General features: G+C 54.1%; 2 protein-coding genes across 3 annotated transcripts in view; one reads left to right on the forward strand and one right to left on the reverse strand.

Annotated features, from left to right (window-relative positions):
- R3HCC1L (R3H domain and coiled-coil containing 1 like) overlaps nucleotides 1-9,771 on the forward strand; it is a 103,262-nt gene extending 93,491 nt beyond the window's left edge. Inside the window, exon 10 of the transcript XR_008292271.1 lies at nucleotides 8,636-9,771. The gene's annotated coding sequence lies outside the window, so the exon portion shown is untranslated. The remainder of the gene's footprint in view (nucleotides 1-8,635) is intronic.
- Nucleotides 2,746-18,489, reverse strand: LOXL4 (lysyl oxidase like 4). 2 transcript variants are annotated; one of them, XM_027062795.2, is made up of 14 exons: nucleotides 18,210-18,489; nucleotides 17,489-17,667; nucleotides 16,404-16,609; nucleotides 14,986-15,024; nucleotides 14,622-14,841; nucleotides 13,586-13,769; nucleotides 13,262-13,416; nucleotides 12,382-12,549; nucleotides 11,165-11,327; nucleotides 8,661-8,904; nucleotides 7,461-7,576; nucleotides 6,636-6,772; nucleotides 6,157-6,268; nucleotides 2,746-3,812 (listed from the first exon to the last, which is right to left on the reverse strand). In XM_027062795.2, the coding sequence occupies exons 1-14, from the start codon at nucleotides 18,487-18,489 to the stop codon at nucleotides 3,742-3,744; spliced, it is 2,274 nt and encodes a 757-aa protein (XP_026918596.2). In that variant the 3' UTR covers nucleotides 2,746-3,741. The 2 variants fall into 2 exon arrangements, with proteins under 2 accessions (XP_026918596.2, XP_026918594.2); XM_027062793.2 differs by having other exon boundaries at nucleotides 13,586-13,772.
- Nucleotides 18,490-19,156: the final 667 nt, after the last annotated feature.

Below are 19,156 nucleotides of genomic sequence, written 5' to 3' on the forward strand. Positions count from 1 at the left end.
ATGCCCACCCGAGCCTCTTGCCTTCTCCCATTTCTGTCAAACCTGACATTCTGCAGAAGGCTTCTGGCACACAGCATGTTCTTGGTATCATCTTCTCAGCCTGTGCCAGAGGCACCTGGCAAGCAACACCAGATGATCCATTACAGTGAAGAGTTGCCAGAATAAAACAAACACCTCTGGGCAGTGAGAAATTTCCTAAAGGACACTGACAAGCCTGAGCCGCCAATTCAGGCTTTATCCATCTCATACCTGCGCTCATTGTTTTTGGAAGGAAGTTCTGCACTGAAGAACTGGGAGTGCTAGACTTTAATAGGTTGAGCTAGCAAGACAGTGTCCCATCGTGCTTTCGTTGAGGGCGGCAGCCTCATATTTGTGTGTGGTGCCCATGACAGTGATGGATTATTAGCACTGCCTAGAACATGTTAGAGTGGGGGCTCTGTTCAAATGTTCCTCAGATGACACTGGCCTTGGGTCTTAGCCCTGACCCAACTATCCCTGCTGCTATTCTGGTCTTAGAGGCTTCTTGCAGCTCCTCAGCATTGTTTTTCTCATTCTTGGTCAGTTCTGAAAGTGTCCCTTGTTCCTATTCAGGGCCTCCCTTTCAAGTTGAGAGGATTAAATAAAACCTCTTGATCCTCTGTCCTAGTATCTGGTCCAGTGCACTTCTCTGACTTGTAGCCACAGGGCTTGTGCTCTCTGTCTTCACACAACAGACTTCTTTAAGATAGACAGGTCTGTTCGAACAGCATGGCTACACTGGAAAGGAAAGGCAGGGAATCGTAGCCAGGCTTCATACTGAATGGTACACTTCTGAGGTACACCTTTGCTCTGTTTTGATTCTTCAAGGCTAAGAGTGACCTTGGGCAGTAAAAAAGATGATTGTCCCTATTACTCGTCTTCCCTTTTCTAATAGCATTTTGGCTTTTAATGGCGTTGGTAATGTAGAGCTGCATGTTTATTACCCAGTTTTCTTAATTACTCTTAGCTTTTAAGGTACTGTTGTCATTCTAATGCTGTCTACTAAGTGGCTAGTAGCGTATGCTTTTTTCCAGCTTGCGATCAGCCACCTCTAACTTTCAGACTTATCCTTATAATTAGACCCACAGAAGGGATTTGTGTTTAGCCGGTACCTAAAGCTATGAAGTGTTGCTGCTTCCACCATTAGTAGAGAACGTGCTGTTCTTTTCTTGAGAGAGAGACAGAGAGCAAGCATGCGCAAGGGAGGGAGGGGCAGAGAGATAGGGGGACAGAACTTCCTTCTAAGGAAGGAAGGATCCAAAGTGGGCTCTGTGCTGACAGCAGAGAGCCTGATGTGGGGCTCGAACTCACGAACTGTGAGATCGTGACCTGAGTCGAAGTTGGACAAGCCACCCAGGCGCCCTGAGAGTGTGCTTTTTAGGTGTATTTTCCATTGATGTGTACGGGTGGAGGTAAGAGGACCTGCCACGGCCCAGCGTGGACTACACTGAGCTTGTGCAGATGGAAACCACATCCTTGGCCCCATCCATATGCCTTCACAAGCTGAGCCAACTGGACAGCACCCTGTAGCTGCCCCTGGCTCCTTTGTTAGATATTCCAGAAGACTATGAATGTACTCTGCTAGGTGTTTTTGTTGCTTCATACATGTTAAATGACTAAATCCCAGTGTCACCTGGTATCTGTAGTAGAAATGTACATCCCCTTGGAGTCCTAACATGCTCCCCATAGAGTGAAGGTCTTGGTGGAATAGAAATAAATTAGGCTTCTAATTAGTAAGCCGAGGTTCCTGGCACTTCAGCTTCTCAGACTACAGAATGCCGGGGTGAAAGTCTTCTGACATTTTTGGTTCTGTCTGGAATTTGGTGGTTGGTATTCTGTTAACATTCCTCATCTAGTTACAAGCCATGCCAGCCACCAGTCTTCCCATGTCCTTCCCTTTCAACTCGGTGGTGTAACAGCACAGCCCTTGTATAGCTTTTTCCAAGAATTAGAACGGGCTGCACCTATCAAGTGTGTGATGTGGCCAACAAGACTGAGACCGGAGCCAGTGGCTGGCTGCCTGGCCCGCTTCTTCTGGCCCTCTCGGAAACTGGATGCAGGAAGAAGCGGTGGGTACCTCCCTGCCTGAGTCTAGTCATCAGCCGCCACACGCTCCCCCACGAGCTGCACATTCTTTCACAGACCATTAGCTGCATGTGCGAGTATAATGTTTTTACTGTTTGGGAGAGGTTTGCTGGATCCAACAGGAAATCAGTCCTTCCCTTGTTTACCTAAACTGCCATGCCAAGATATAATGCTCCCTTTGCCTGATGAAGGAGTGGAGAAGGTAGAAGAGAAGGGGAAAGAAAGCACTTCTTTGTATTCAGAGAGGATAGCTCAAGATCATGTCCCTTTTTACCCCGTAAGGAGGGAGGGGATAGCTCACATGCTGTGGGGAGGGGTGTACTGTTGTAAATCTGCCCCATCTGCTACTGTTCATTTCAGCTTTGCAGCCTCAGTTGTAAAAGTTTACAGTCCTTGGGCTTTTCCTTCTTGCCTCCTCCCTTTTGTCCCTTAACCTTTCCAGCCCACGTTTCAGCCCTGAGCCTGGGGAGAGAATTGGGAAGCAGACTATAGTCTGCTAACATCAAAGGCTGATTTCAGAGAAGTGTGGTGGGACTGTTGTGAGTAGTATGTGTGCCCCACATGTACTAGTCACCAGCTCAGCAAGAGTGGAAAAGGTTAGATTTCATGGGCTAGGGACCCCAAAGAGCTATATAGCCAGTCTTGTCTTTGTAGCTGTCCATACTGAGCAACCTTTATTGGCACTAGGGCATCAGACCTGTAAGGATCATCTCTTAACGTGTGTCTAACTTATTCCATGCAAAGTTCACTCCAGAAACTTGGTTGAGACCTGAAATTGAGGCAAGTCCTGAGATGCACAGTGATCTTGAGGGAGATTGGATTGCCTGCCAGGTGTATGGCATATTTTCTCCTTGGCAGAGGCCCTGGCAGGGGCTGGGGTCCATGTTATCGCAGCAGCCTTTCTGCTTGGACTTCTCTTGCTGCTCTGTAGGAAGACCCTATCTGGCCACTTGTGCAAGTCCTGCCCCTTCTCAAGCACTCAGTAATTGGTGGTGTTGGCCCATCAGGAGATAAGGGGATGCCTGAGGCCTAAGCTTCCAGGATATTAGAAACACCCATATGTGCAGTAGGATAAAGCTAAAGGCACTAGAGCAGACTCTTAGAATGACAGGTGAGTTCTAAATGAGCGCAGATCAAACAAGTGACTCAATTCATCAACTTCTCTGCCAGTTGTGACTTTGACACAAGTTGTGTTGCTTTGAGCTTCTAGCAGAGCTAATCCTGCCTCCTGTGTATTTCTGTCCTTCGTCCTCTACTCCAAGACTTTTGCAAAGCACTGTTTAAATGGGGGGTTGGGTCACAGCCCATCTCTAAGGAACTGATTACTCCTGAGCCAAGAACACTGGGGCAAGATCCGGGAAAGATGGGGTCTCCTTGTGGAAGAGCAGCTCATCTGAACAAAGCCTAGAGGCCACAGACCGTAGACCAAAGGCCTTTACGGGACAGGCCCAGAGTCATCCTGAGGGAGCAGTACCATTTCGTTTGATGATCTTGCCATCAAAGGGCTTCCTGAGCAGTTCTTGGTACCACTTGGCACTGGCCCCTTTCCTTCTGAGTTAGGGCTCTGTGAAGGGCATGGCTCCAATAAGCTGAGGTATCTGGTGTGTGGGCAGCAGCCGGAAGTGTGCAGTGATGGCCTCAAATGAGGTTGTTCCTGAGACGCTGCTCCTGCTCCAGGGAGAGCTCTGCATTAGCTCGGTAAGAATCTCCTGTGGACCAAAGAAGAACAGGTAAGTAGCCAACCCTACCGTGCTCTCATCCCCTCCCTAACAGCTTCACTCACTCATTCACTCACACACACACACACACACACACACACACACACACACACACACACACACACATTCTGCGCTGCTCACCCTTTACATTAGGTCACTCATGGGCACAAACACCAATCCATTTTGTAGAAAGAGACCCTGACGCGTAGTTTCATGGACATAAGAAAGAATAGGCTACTGAGTGGAAAGGGTTGTGCTGGTTATTCTTTTTTGCCCTCCCTCCATCCCCAGATTCCTTCTCTACCCTTTTTGTATTTTTTTGTGCTCTACAGAATTGGCCCCTGGAAATTGCCTCACCCTGGCCCCCTGAGCCTCTGGTCTCTGATTTAGGTCAGTGGGGAGCAAAAGCAGGAGATCGGCAGATGGCAGGTGGGGGAGGCTGGGGTATTTCTTCTCTGTGGTGATGGCCTCATCAGCTCCCCCTGACCCCAAGCTCGAGCTTTCTCCTGGCTCCTTCCGGTGCCCCTTCAAGCCAAAAGGTGTTAACAGTTTTCCACTGTTGCTATCCTCTCATTTCCTTAGACCTATTCACATCTAATTCTTTCGTCCTATTCACACACTATATAAATAGTCCTTTCATGAAATACCTTTGTACTCTTACCTGGTTTGCCCTAGCTTTCTGCAGGGACCCTCACAGTGGCCAGAAGAGCACTATTTTTCTTTCCTCCCTCACCGCCTGGACCCCCCGCAGCCTGCTCTCCACTGTGCAGTCTGAGGTTCCAGTTCCAATGTCTCTCACGTCCCTGTCTCCTTTAATGGCAGCAAAATCGACCCAGTCACACAATTTCAAATACTTGGACTATTTCCTCTTACTGTCTTCCATCTGTTGCTAGACTCACCTTTTGAAAACATAAATCTGATCTTTTTGCTCCCCTTGACTGAAATTTGTCAGTGGTTCCCAGAAGCCCACAGGATAGTCGTTCTCTTAGCAAGAACCATCATAACCCTGCCCGCAAAGAGCTTTAGCGGGTTTGAAGTATATAGCTCCATTTTAAAACAAAGAAAACGTTTTTGTGGTTGAGATTTTCCTTCAGTCTTACAGCTCTACAGAAACTGGTGGACTTAGACTCAATTTTTTTAATGTTTATTCAGTTTTGAAAGAGACAGAGCACAAGCAGGGGTGGGGTGGAGGGGGGGGGGGGGACACAGAATTTGAAGCAGGCTCCAGGCTCTGAGCTGTCAGCACAGAGCTCAACGCAGGGCTCGAACTCACAAACCGCGAGATCATGACCTGAGCCAAAGTTGGGCGCTCAACCGACTGAGCCACCCAGGCGCCCCTGGACTTGGATTTAGATCCCAATGAAGCCTTGTCCCCAAATCCAACGAGGCCAAATCCTATGCTTTTTCTCCAGTTCTTCCTTTCTTCCCTGACTTCTGCCCCTCCTTTTGAAACCCAGCTCAAATGTCACTTTCTCTGGGAAAACTTGTTCACCCCCAGGTCGTTGCTTTCTCTCCATGCTTGCTCAGCATTGGTTCATATTGATTTGGAGTACTCCGTATTAGGGTTATCCATTTGCATGCCTGCTTACCCTGTTCACCACTGAGCTCCACGTTTTACTTCTATTTATTTAACTAGTGCCTGGCATAGTGTTCAACACAGAAGTGGGTCTTAAATGTTTGCTGACTGAATAAACCAGTCTTGCCCCACCTTACCCCATATGTGCAAAGGTGTGAATGCAAACACCCCATAGCAAATATAGGCATTTCATAACTTGAAGATGGATTGCTACTTTCCTTTACAGACCAGGGGAGCAACCACCTCCTCACTCTGTCCCCCACTGAATCATTGCATCTTCCTCTGTCCAATTCTACCAAACCTGCAAGTGTGCTGAGCCCTGTTCCCTGTGGCCTATGCTGTGCTCACAGCTGGGGACAGCAACCCAGCTGGCAGACTTCCACTTTTGCCCGTGAGGCATTCAGCTTAAGGTGGGGACAGCTAAGAAAGACCATGTGAATGGGGGAGTGAACAATAACAGGCCTGGCAAAGAGAAATCTTGACTTGAAGTAAGAGAAAAGACCCCCGGATAGATGGGGGACGGAGTTTATAATCCACGCCACCTTAAGGACAAAGAGGGACACAGAAGTAGTTACTGGGTGAGGCTGCTGGTGGGACCAGCTGGATCTAGAAATTTACCTGGGAAGACGTCAAAGGAAACTCCTCTCTGTTCCATCCCTGACCTTCTGCACGCCCAGTCCAGTCACACACAGACATGCACACAGCCTCCCCTGGCTCCCTGAGCCCACAGATACCGGCCCCACACAGGCTCGCACTTACCTGTGTGGCAGTTGTGCAGCCAGACCCGGTGCCCGTCATACTTGCAGCGGCACCGCATCATGTTGTTAGAGAAATCAGACTCTGCCACCTCGTATTTGGGGTTCACAACCACCTGGAGTGAGAGGGGGACAGTTGAAAGCAGGTGATGTGGCTTCTGAAGTTGGCAGTGGCTGGAATAATCCTTTATATTTCCTGTCATCTCACAAAGGGTATTTCTGTTCTTCACTTCATTCGTCCTTACAGTCACCCAGAAGGCCGGCACTCTTGTTCCTATTTGACATTATCCATTAAATCAAGACTCAAACCTAGGATCCTCTGGATCCTCATTCAGTGTTCTTTCCCCATAGCAGAGCTCCTTCAAGTGCCAGGCCTGTCGGAGGCCCTATTTGTGAGACTCTCTTCCTTCATTTGACCTCAGGAAACTTCTGGAATATGTGCAGGAAATGGAGTTCCTGTGGGGAATCCCCAAACCCCCTTACCTGGAAGATATAATTCCCAGGGCCCACATCTGTGATGTCCACCCACTGGCAATCAATGTCATGCCGGTAGGTGTCCCAGCAGCCGACAGTCACTCCCTGCTCCCCAAAGTTGGCACACGCATAGCGCTTCTGTAGTCCTGTGAGGAATGGCGCTGACGGTTAGTGAGGCAGTGATAGGTGCTCAGGACCAAGCATTCTGCTCAAGTTGCTGTTTAATCCTCATGCCATTCGTACCATTCAAGTGCAATCAGATTAGGGACCTGTGATTCCGTTACATAACTTGCATGACTATCAGAGCCAGATTTCCTCCTAACCATGAACCCAGCTCTAGCAAACCTCCATCTATGGCAGATTATTTCTTTGGATGCTCTAGTGGAAATTCCTGTTGGCTGTTGGCCTAGGATATACGGTTGGAAGGTTCCAGCCCTACATGCTAAGGATACATCGTCCAACCCTTTGAAGAGCCAGTGTTTGCCATGCTGTCCTTAAGGGCTGGGAACTGTGGGTAGGCAAGTAGGAATCTGACGATCTGTGCCCTCAAAGAACTTAGCCCAAGTGAAATAGCCCTGCAACTACTATCCAAAATAGTGTTAAGTATTTAGAAGCGGTACGAAGTGCGTTGGGAATGCAGAGGCAGTGGACCTTCCACCTAAGATGTCAGAAGGTAAGAAACCGATCTTTCTAAATTGCCTGGAGTGCTGACTGTTGCCAGGCCAGAGTCTCCAGGTGTCTGAGGTGACTTCATCTGAGGGCAGAAGGGAGCCTCACCCTGAAGGGGCTGAGGAGTAGAACACAAGGAGGAGATGCTGACAGGAAACCATATACCTGTGGGGCAATTTGTGTCCTCCAGGCAGAAGCTGGCCTTGTGCCCCTCAGCCACCTTGGAGCCATTGAGAGTGAGTAGGTCATAGTGGGTGAAGACCTCAATGCTGTGGTAGTGCCTGCGGAAGGGAAAGAGCTGTGAGCTTGAGAACAAGAGGAGAGGGTCCTCTCTGGAGGAGCTGGCAGGTCAGTGCCCTTCTCCCTTTCCAACCCAAGATTAGTGGGACCCAGGGTCTACTTTCCCGTCATCCCCACCAGGCAGCAAGGCACAGCTGCCCCCACCCTCTAGGGCGTTAACCCAGGTGAGGGGGGTAAGTGCTGTCCTGGTAGCCTCCGGGAGGCTGGTGCCTGGCTACCAGGCCTGATCAGAGGCGGCAGGAAGGGACACTTCGAGGGACCAGCCTAGGAGTCCAGCCGCTGAGGAGCAGGGCTCACTCCTCCCTGTGAGCCTGGGACGAAATTGCTACCATTGTTTCCAATCCAGTTCTAATGACAACTGTGTTCATGCTGCAGGGAAAGGTGCTCATTATCTCAGTAAGGCCAAGTCCCAAAGTCGCTGCCCCTTCCACTCAGCTTTCCCCACCCTGCTGTGTCCTGAACAAGAAAATACCATTTTTCCATTCTGCCTTTGTTACAGGCATCGTCTGTCCTGTGTGGGCTGGAGACTCCTGACAGGAAAGAATGCCCATTGTCTCCTTTTAGTACAGTGTTCACACTTTTCTTTGGGGGCCTTGCTCTGCTGTGGCAGAAACCAGCAAACTTTTTCTGCAGAGCTAGCATCCTGGATGGGATGTCTATTTTGGGTCTCCAGGTTTCTCGGAGTCCCCACCTTAATGTGGTTTTCAAAGACAAGGCCCAAAGTCCAATGTAGAGAAATTATCCAATATTCCAACAGAGACCAGCTCAGCCGGCAATGACTGCTCCCCTGGCCGTTCCTGGGGAAACGCACCCTTTGAGCGCCATCAACTGGGGTACATCCAGGACAGGCAAGGGAGTGACCGGCTGGCAGGGCCGGTCGATGCTCCTGGGGCTCCCTAGTGGCTCCTGGAGGCAAAGCCAGTAAGGTGTCTAGGAAGGAAGGCTCTTAACCCAGAGTGCACACCCCTCCGGGAAAGTGAGTGGGGTCAGGGAAAGACCAGACTGGTTTGGTTCCTGGACTCTGCTTTTTGTCCCTCCAGAGCCAAGGCAGGAGCAGGCGCTAACCTGTGGCATTGGTGCCAAATCCAGCTGTGGCGGCCTGTCTTGGGACGGAAGTCAGCCCGGCCCAGGTTGTAGATCTGTGAGGAAAAGCGCAAGAGGCGCCGGTGCCCGTAGGGCCAGTCCATGAGGTCGGCAGACTGGGACAGGCAGTTCTCTTCGTGGGCACAGTACAGCTGGCTGAGCGGGCGGTCCTCCAAGTAAGCCGTCTCCTGCACCAACTGGGCATTCATCACAAGGTCCGGAGCACCTGGGGCCACAGGAGGCACAACGCCGTGCAAAAGGTAGGAAGGCGGCCAGTTTGCTCTTGGGCATAGGGAGACAGGCATGCCCCCAAACCAAGCTCTTGGAGGAGCTCCCAGAAAAGTGGAGCTCTACCCAGAAGAGTAGGGAGGTTTAAGAGTTAAGACTGGGGAGTTCTAGCAATAGAGGAACGATCTATTGCCTTGGCCTGGGAAGCAGGTACAGTGTCACTGTTAAGCATGATGGCTTTGGAGCCAGGCTGCCTGGGTTCAAATCCTGCTTAATTTCTGACTGCACCATTAAGTAGCTCTGTGACTTGCTTCACCTTTTGTCTCTCATCTTCCTCATCCATGAGAGAGGGATAATAATAACGCCAATCGTGCCAATACCTGGAACGTGCTTAGGTCATTGTCGGGTAAGCACGCAGTGGATGTAAGCTAGTCTTTCTTTTGTCAGGTGCTTCTCAGCTCCCGGGGGCCTTTGTGTAGCCTGGCTCACAGTCCCTCCTCAGCCCCGCTGCCTCCAGCTTGGTGTCCTCAGCTCAGTCACTCCCTCTGGGTCTCAGTTCCTTCAAGGAACTGGCAGGAAGGGTCAGAAAGGTTCATCTCTGGGCCTGCTCCTGAGCTCTGCCATTCTGGTCCATTCCGCTGAAGTTCTAGGCCTGTGCCTCCTCCAGAGCTCCTGTTCTAACAGGATTGCTATCCTGGGTATTCATACCAGGCCATCCCGTGCTCTCTCCTCGGAGGCATCGTGGACATTTCTGGTGCTCCTCTGTGCATAAAAGTCCCCGTTGCTCGAAAGGCTGCTCAGTGCCTCTCCTGTTCCCTTCCTGTCACAGGGGCTCTTACCCACCCCACCCCCCGCCCTTGGAAAACACATGTTCCCTGTACAGAAATGTGGAGAGCTGCAGCTTTTACCATGTAACATCAAGAGAGAAGAGTTGCCCATTCTCAGTGCTTGCTCTTGGAAAAGCTGGGTTACAGTTTAGATTTTTGGTAGAGGCATCCCCTGGCGGAGCCTAGGTGCTGAGGCTGGTGAGACGGGGCTGCTGGTTTATTTCAGTGCGGGGCGGGGGGGGGGGGGGTGTTGGGGACGGAGGGTGATAGCAGGAACTGGCTGGGTTGCCAGATGATGCCTGTACTGTCACTAAATGCTCCTGAAATTCCTGTGCTGTGTTTTGGAGAAAGCCAGGCTATGCCCACTGACAGACCCTTGTGCTCCTGAGGGAAAGAAGGAGAGCTTTCAGAGAGACCGAGAAGGAGAGAGGGTAAAGGGAAAAAAGGAGTGAGAAAAACCACGGAGGAGAGATAGGGATGGTCCCACAGGCAGCAGGTCGCCTGTCTGTGCTCAGCTGTTGTGACGTGTCCAAAGCATTCACCAGGCAGTAGACCAGGGAGGGGGTGCAGGGTTCCCAGGATGGGGAGACACTGGGGAGCAGGCCCCCAACGTGCTGTGAGCCTTAGTGCCGGGATGGCCCACTCTGGTGCCACATGATTGCAGGCGAGGGTGCACTGGACAGAGAGGAAGCCCCAGAGCTCACTGACAAAGGTCAAGGCTGTCTTGGCATGCAAGTTTGGCCGGGAAGAAAGTCAAGTAGTTGCACGCGTTGGTGCCAGCTTGAGCCTTTGGACTGGCCACAGTTATCTTGGCATCGGCCTGGTTGGCAGATGTCAAACAGACGCTGCCGCCCCGAGAATCTGGGTGTCGGGGGTGGACCGATGCCTCAGAACAGGCTTGGGCCTGTTGGGCCAACCCCACTGCTCCGGGGGAGGACACACAGCAGAGCCTTAGGCCGTGCACGCTCCTCACAGTTGCATTCCCCGTACAACAGCTTTCAGACTCTTCTTACTACAAGCTGCACTACGAAATACATTTTACGCTGTGGCCCAGCACACACGTACATAATCCCAGGATGACTGCCCTTACTAAGTGTGACACATTCTCTCGTTTTCTATCCTGTTTCATTTTTTTTTTAACGGTCACGACAGGAAAATTAAAAATCACTGTTGGGTATCCTGGGGTTTTCTCATATTCTCTGTTTTAATCCTCACAATAACTCCACGAGCTGGGCAGGGCAGGGCTGGATCCTCACGTGACAGGGGACTTGGCCACACACAGCTGGTAATGGCAGAGCCGGTGCTCCAAGTCCTGCCCTCCTACCCCCCACCCTTCCAGGGTTGGGGCTGGGACCAGCTCTCGGGCCCTCCTGGAGAATGGGAGGTGCGGGCTCACCAAACTGTCCCACCGGCGCCGTGGACTTTACTCACTGTCTGTGCAGGAAACTCCGGCTGAGAAGCGCCCCGCGCCGTGGGAGCAGTGCACCGGCCCGTGCCGCGAGCACTGCTGCAGGGCAAGCTCTGTGCCTGAGCAGCGCACGCCGCTCATCACCACCTCTCCGGCCCCCGGCGTCCCCTGCCAGTACCAGGTGTCCTGAGAAAACAGCCAGCAGCCCCTGGTTCAGGCCGAGGGGTGCTTTGGAAGCCTCTCCTCTGATGCTCGTGCTCTAGAGCCCTGTCGGACCACCCCTGCCCAGCTGTGTCTGGCCTCGGCTCAGAAGTCTTCAGGGATGGGACGCTCCCTGCTACTGTGCACCCCTCCGAGAGCAGAAGTTTCTTCCGTTGCACTGAGGCAGGAAGATTCTTCCGCCATTGGCCTTGCCCCCACCCTGTTCCACACGGCTGCCCTTAGCTATTGGAGAGGGGGCCCTGTCCCCTGTCCCACTCAGGTGGCCTGCCCCGTTTCTCCAACTGTGCCTCGTGTCGCCCTGGGTGGACGGCTGTGGGTAGGGTTGGCCCCAGTTCTCTAAGTGAGGAATGCCCGGCAGCCCCACCGGCCAGGCGGGCCCAATGGAGGACGAGGTAGCATCGCAGCCGCGACCCGGCCTCGTGATTTTCTTTCCTTGGCGCCTCTCGAATCTCTCTGAATTTCCCCCAGGACGGCCACTAGCCTGGGCCACACCAGCGTGACTTCTCGGCTGGGCTATTGCCATGTTAGGTTTCCTATATCCATGCTGATCTCCACCCCAACAGTGTGCCACACAGCACAGAAGAGATTTTCGAGAAACGTGCACTGCAGACTTCACGATTTGCCTGCCACCTCCCTCACATATCACACCACTGGCCCTTGATAGCCCCACTCCGGCCCTGGTCCCTGATTTCCCCAATGGGGGCAAGCCTCCATGGGCCACCGGGTCTCTGCGTGGGCTGTTTATCCCCACCCCACCTTCTCCCGGTAACTTCCAGTCATCTTTCCTACAGACAACATACAAAAGTATGTGTCTGTTATGTGAATGTTTTCCGGTGACCGCCTTCCTCACTTTACTGACTGTCCCATGAAGCAGGGGCCACGTCTTGTTCTCCACACTGTCCCTGGTGCCCAGCATTCTATCGGCCCCCCAGTTTCACTCAAAAATTCATCACTGAATGAATGCGAGAAGGGTTAGCACTTGTAGCACAGGACGTTGGGAAGCACAACAGGAACCTACCTTGATCGCGTGGCTGGCAAAACCCAGGCCGAGCTGTCGGCAGGCCACCATGGCTTCGCTGAGCCCCCAGTGATCGCTGCACACGGCCCCCCAGCGCTGGACTCCATTCACCTCTACCTGCACCTCCACCACACCCTCCTCAGGGCTGCGCCCACCGGCCAGGCGCACCTGCAAGGGTCACAGGTGTGTGAGGAGTACAGTGGCCTCGGGAGGAGAGGGCTCAGGACAGCCAGCCTGGATCTGCCCGGCCTAGCTTGCTGTGCAGCCCTGGGCACGACACTCCTCTGGGTTCATCTCCTCTGTTCCTTGGGGACGTTTTGCTAGTGTCTGATGTCCCTGCCCAAAAGGGACACCTGACTCCAGGTGCCTCACCTGCTCTGGTTTTTGTGCTCCTCTTACCTGAAATTCTACCATTAGTGATGGCTTTGCCAATGGCAAAGGGCTTTCATATCTATTGTCCCATTCACAATAACCCTGTGAGATAATTAACCCCAATTTACAGAAGAAAGCCACGATCAGAGACACGAGCGATCAACTTGTCCACCATCCACGTCTGCAGGGCCCTTGAACTCTGACCTTCCCACGCAGCCTTGCCAGTGCCTCTCCCAGCACTGACAGTCCTGCGGCCCTCTGTCCTAGCCACCTTCGTTCGCAGCCTCACCGGGGGCCTGAGAGGCTGTGGTGGGACAGCGTATCTGCCTCAAGGGTGCCCGCCACCATCGGACATCTCTGAGGGGATGTGGGCCAGGCCAGGGGACTTCGAGGAGAGGGCTTTACAGACTGGCTCTGAGAAAGTGCCCACTGGTTTGATGTATCCTGGAGCTCTCTCTCAGGGCTTCCTAGCCCCCCAGCCTGAGGTCATGCCCAAGTCTGAGCTCACCTGATTCTGGAAGCCCATGTTAGGGACGTTGCACCTGACGGCGGCATCATTCTCATGTTGACAACCATTCTGGGACCCTTCCAGGGAGGGGCAGTCAGTGAGGGTCCGCTCATACCCCCTGCAGCGCACCTCACTCAGGTGGATGGGCCCCAGTCCTACGGGGGAGAGGGAAAGGTGCTGTGCAAGGCCCCATCTCTGTAACCCCACACCTGTGGTTTCCCCTCCATAGACAGGGAGACCTTCCTGTCCTGGGCCCTGGACACCAAGGGATGGAGCCATGGCACATCCAAATCCTCCCGCCCCACCCCAGGCCTCCTCACCTACCTTGGCCCAGCTGCGCCCCAAAGAGGGCCTCCCGAGCAGAGCCAAAGCCAAGCTGACGACACACAATGCTGGCGGAGATGAGGTTCCATCCGTGGTCACAGACGGTACCCCACTGGTGGTTCCTGAGCACCTCCACCCGGCCTTCCCCCACCTGGGCCCCAGAGCGGAGGCGCACCTTCGGCTCCTGCTGCGAGAAAACTAGCTTCAGGGCAGGCTGAGGAGGGGGCAGCGGGCAGGGGCTGAGCCATGGCAGGGGGCCTGGGCCGGGCCCCTTCAAGCTGGGCGAGCCCATGACAGGGAGCTCCAGTCCCACCTCTGACAGCTCAGAGATATTACCTCCCATAAGCCATTTTTCTCAAGTGCTCTTTCTTCATGACAAAGAACCACCACACTGGCAGTAGTAGTAACAAGGGAACCTTAGGAGTTGGGGTTCTTGGGCTTCTCAAGCCTTCCTGATCTCTGGGGGGCGGGGGCGCGCGGGGGGGTGTTCCTTCCTTTTGTCCAGCCCTGGCTTCTTCCCTGTTCTTTGGGGCTGAACTAGATCGATGCTTCCCAAAGGGGTGTATGAGATGATTTGAGAGCTGCGCAGGGGCATGGCATTAATTAAGCTGACTCACACATTGGGGAAGTTACTCCTCCGGTCCCTCCTGTTTCATGGAGGAGGCCATCCCACTGTGGGGCCGCCATGTCTGTAACACCTCACCGGCACTTAGGCATTGCTTTTTATAACAAAGGGCCAGGCTCAGGTTCAATACCTTCGGGCCTCAAATGGGTGTTAGCTACGATGTAATTACTGTTTTTATGGTTGCCTTCTATTCATGACAAGTGATGTCAGCTTTCCATTTATGGTCGGGATATAAATGGTTCCTTTTAAATAAATCCCAAGTTTCTACCATGCTGTGTCCTCCTCCCAGTCTGCACCAATGCCTCCTCGGTGGGGGCGGGCCTCCCCTCCCCTCTCCTCCCCCCCCTCCCCTCCAGCCTGTCCTGGAGAGCCCCTCCCCACCGGTTCCTGCTCAGACCCAGCCCAACCCACCTCTGCCCAGGATTCCTTGCGCCCAGGCTTTGCCTTCGCAGGGCGGAAGCGGGGCCCTGCCACACAGCTGACCACAGCGTGCATGCCACCCGGGCAGGCTGGCCGCAGCTTGCCCCGTGCTGGAGCCACCTGCACCTGGCAGTTGGCCATGTGGGGCTCTGTCCCCAGGCAGTTGACCTGGTGGATCCAGAAGGAATTCTTCTGTGTCAGGCTCTTCAGCCTGGAAGACAAGGGAGACTGAGGGTGGGGAGGGGTTGAGGGAGCTCAGGAGTCAGGGAGGCCAAGGCACTGCGGAGGAAAGGGACACGCCCTCCCCTTCATGCCACACCCCTCTGCACCCTCCCCTAAGGATGCTGCTCCTCACCTAGACTTGGGGTCCTTCATCTTCAAATTCCAGACTTTCCTAGGTGGGAGAAAACAGGTGGGGATGGAGTGGGTGCAGGAGACCCCCTGGGCCCTGGCTCCTCAGAACTGTTCTTGGGTTTGCACTGGAACTCTGTCTGTAAACTTGGCCGCATTATGTCAATGCTGAGCTTCAGCCCTGACACGGGGTCTCTGCGCAGACACCGATGATCTCCATTTCCCAGGGAGAAAAGCGGGGCCCAGCAAGGTACCTTGACTAGTCCCCAACGGGGGTTTCTTCGGCACTGGACCGCCCCTGAGTGGGCAGCCCCCAGCTCGCCCTCTCCCCACATGCAGATGAAGGGGAGACTTGAGGGAGCACCCTGAGAAAAGGGGAGAGGTCCTGGGGGGCGGGTGCAAGCTGGAGACCTTGGTGGTGGGGGCTGCCCACTCAGAGGCTATAATCAGGGCTGCCCTCCTCCTCATGGGTGCTGGGCCAGTCAGCCAGGCCTAGAGGTGCAATTACCAGGCAGTAGGGAGTCAGGGGCTCTCATCCCAGTCATCCCCAGGGACGGAGCCACGCGTGCCTGGTCTTTGGGAGCGGGCCCAGGTAAGACAGAGACACAGGACAGAGCCACCAAACCAACTGGAGGTGTGCAAGGGGGCGACCACTCGGATGCAGGGTGGGGGCTTTTGCCCTTGACGAGAAACACATCTAGTTTTCACTAGCACAGAGCTGGTACCATTTAGAGGCTGATACAATCTTGTGACAGTTCTGTCACGTTTTTGACAGAGTATTTTTATGTTTCCTCTCCCAAATGCTGCCCCACCCCATGTCCTGCTCACACGCAAAGCAGTCAAAGGCTGGCTCAGATCAGAGTGGAGGAAATTCCCTGCGGATTGGCTCATCGAGGCCCCGGGGGCCCTACAGAGGGCCCACAGCGTGGAGTTGGCAGAGCGGAGACCAGAGCTCAGGCTGTGTATACTTGTGGGCACCACCGTAAGTATCTTCAGTCAAGCCCAGTTTTTAAGCAGGGACACAGGTTTGCGTTCAGTTGTTTTCATCTGGGAAGCTTTCTGTACTACGGTCAATTCTTTTCATACGATTAGCAAGTAGAGTGTTTTTCTGTTTCGAGGTTCTTCCCAGGGTCTCCAAGTTCATCCTCATACTCCCTCTCATTATTCTGAGAGGCCCGGAAGTCCAGCTGGGACTGTTTCCCTCCCAGCCCCACACCCACGGCCGTGTCCTGCCACAGACGCCACCCTGCCCAACTCCCTGAACTCTGCAAGGTCCCACATGTCACAGCCACGCACACGTACTCATACGTGTCTCTCTCACGCACAGACGCACACACATATGCTCACACGTGGGTGCACGCACTCGGCCACCGCCCCACAGCCCCCTGACCCCCGCAGCTCTCCGTCCAACTGTCCTCCTACCTGTAGTAGTGACTGTTGACAGGTGCCTCGCTGGGGAAGCCCAGCATCCCACACACCACCTTGCTGTTGTTCCTGGTCCAGCCCTGGTCACACACCTGCCGCCAATGTCCCTCGTACCTCACCTCCACTGCTCCCTCGGTCACCAGGCTATGCCGCTTGGTGCTGGCGAGAATGGGCTTGAGCCGCACCTCCTCCAGCCGCCGGCCCTGCAGGGTACAGAGTCACTGTGGGCCCCAGGATTTCTGCACCCACTGAGCCTGCTACAAGGTCTTCACATGGGAGAGCCGGGGCTCAGAGCACTTAGAGATCACTCCATCCAGGCTCTCAATGGACAGACCAGGAAACAGAGGCCCAGAGATGAGGTCATCTGTCGAAGCCACATAGCACAAGAGAACCTTGGTTTATCTACGGTCCTCTCCTCAACTCTAGAGAGAACCAGGCAGGTCTGTGCTCCCCCTGGGATCAGGGTCAGGCCCCTTGGAGTTTGGGAGGCTTCCGCTGGGCACAGAGGGGCCTTCTCTGTGTTACCCTGGGCAGAGCTGAGGATGGGCATGGACCAGCTGTTTGAGACTCCCAGCAGGATCTTTGGCCCATGGGACCCCCGCCCTGGCCCTGGGGTGACTCAGACCATGGGGACCACCCCACCCTGGCCTGCTGCATTTGTGGGTCAGGGCCAGCTGTCCTTAGACTGGGGCTGCCTGGCAGTTGGAGGGTAGGAGCCAGGACCTGCCCTGCCTGCTCCTGTTGTTTGGCTTGAGCTGTTTTTAGCTCGAGGTTGTTTGTGCCGGGAAGAGGCAGCAATTGTGGCCGGGCCTTGTGTGTGAGGCAGCCCCTCACCCCTGCTGCCTCCCTTGTGGGGAGTAGCTTCAGCGATCCCCAACAGGCCCAGCCTGAACCCCCAGCCTGCCCTGCTGTAAGCTAGGCCCTCTGTCTATGCACCTGTTCTGGGCCGCCAACATGACGTGGGGCTCCAGGGACGCTTGTCAGCCCACTCTGCTGCTTTTCCCTTCCCTCTTCCTCCAGGTTCATCACCCATCCCGTGACCCAACACTTGGCTCTGGCCAGGGCCTGAACAGCCTCCTCACCTGGGGTCCAAGGGCATTGGAGACCCTCTCAGAAAGATAGCCACGCTGGCGCTGGGGGTGACACACCACCCCAATGTCCTCCGAGTGACTGCAGTCACTGACACCCCAGCCATTGGACATGCACTGGTCCAGGGAGCTCTCTGTGCCCATACAGCGCACATTGTCCAGCCAGATGGGTCCTGTGGGCAGGAGACAGGTGATGCTTAGGGACAGAGAAGTAAGTCACGGGTTGTGCCTCCTTCATAGGACCCCACAGTTATCAACTGTCTTCTTCCAGAGCCTGAGTAGAAGTGGGGGAGGGGAGTTGGTTCTCCTGGGATCTTGGTATCTACAACCCTACTTGCTGCCTCCTTTTGGCAGCAGGTCCTGTAGAATCTGTTTTTGGAAAATGCCAGGTAGGTTTAGTGATTAGATCTGTCCACCCATTCATCCATCCATTTGTTCACTCAGCAACATTTGCTGAGCACCTACTGTGTGCCAATCACTCTGTAAGAATGGAGTAGGGTGGTGGTGGTGGTGACCTCACTGTAGGTGAGAGTGGGAGGGTCGGAGCAAGGGTCTCGTGCAGCCAGGGCACTCAGGAAATACCTCATGGACGAGGTCATTTGAGCTGGGTATTAAAGGATGGGCAGGAGTCTGTTGAAGCCTCAGGATGCTCAGCCTTTGAGAGAAACCCACTATCATCTCCTTGTCTTCCTGCTGGGCAGCACCAGGCACTCACCCTCCCCTTGGCCATACTTGGCACTGTGGGCCCAGGTCAAGGCTGTTTCAAAGCCCAGTTGGCGGCAGGCCACCGTGGCCTCCTGGAGAGCGAAGTCATCGTCACACACAGTGCCCCACTGGCCCTGGTACAGCACCTCCAGGCGGCCCTCCTCTGGCCTGCTCCCTGGGCCCACCAGCCGTAGCTTCGTGGTGCCCAGTGACTGTAGCCTGCAAGGAGGGGCCTGGAGCAGGAGCAGGAGCAGCATGAGCAGGGAGAGGGCAGCTGGTAGGGACCACATCGTGGTGACTTCAAGGGCAGCTGGGGCCAAGGCACCTGAGGAATGAGTAAACGTGACAGTGATCACCACCTCTACCCCTGACAGTGATCACCACCTCTACCCCTGACCTAGGCCTCTTCTGCTGGCTGTCAGGGACAAAAGACGGCAGGGCCCCTCCAAGTGTGTGTGCGCATGTGTACATGTGTGTGTTGTGGCATCGGTGGAGTCTGGGCTCTGAGATTAGGCAACTTGGTCTAAACCCACTGTTCACTGTCCATGTGACCTTGAGGAAGTTTAACCTTACTGAGTCTCAATTTCCTCATCTGTAAAGTGGGGATAATAATCCTTGTCTCAGTGTTGAGAGTGTTAAACACTGTAGGTAAAGTGCTTAGCACAAACCTACCACACAGCACTCAGTAACTAGCTGTTCTCGATACAGTCCTATATGTTGGTAGAAGGGGTGGCCTACCCTTTGAGTCATAGGGGAGTCCCCAGGGTGCCCTCAGGTCCAGAATAGCTACCCCAGGGGCACGACTCTTGCACCCTGGCCACCCTCACCATGGAAGGCACATGGAATGCTAGAGGGGAAACAGTCATGTGAGGGGGATCCAGGCCTCTACCACTCATTTGCTGTATGGCTTAAGCAGGTGTCTCAAATTCTCCAGGTCCTAATTCCTTATTACTAAAG

The sequence above is a fragment of the Acinonyx jubatus genome, chromosome D2 (assembly GCF_027475565.1).
Source record: "Acinonyx jubatus isolate Ajub_Pintada_27869175 chromosome D2, VMU_Ajub_asm_v1.0, whole genome shotgun sequence".
NCBI lineage: Eukaryota > Metazoa > Chordata > Mammalia > Carnivora > Felidae > Acinonyx > Acinonyx jubatus.

Excerpts from the sequence above, each read along its gene's own strand:
- LOXL4 (XM_027062793.2), bottom strand. The coding sequence starts at position 18,489 with ATGTGGTCCCTACCAGCTGCCCTCTCCCTGCTCATGCTGCTCCTGCTC. Across the intron at positions 17,668-18,209 it reads CAAGTATGGCCAAGGGGAGG|GACCCATCTGGCTGGACAAT; the intron begins GTGAGTGCCTGG and ends TCCTGCCCACAG. Across the intron at positions 7,577-8,660 it reads ATTTGGCACCAATGCCACAG|GCACTACCACAGCATTGAGG; the intron begins GTTAGCGCCTGC and ends TCCCTTCCGCAG.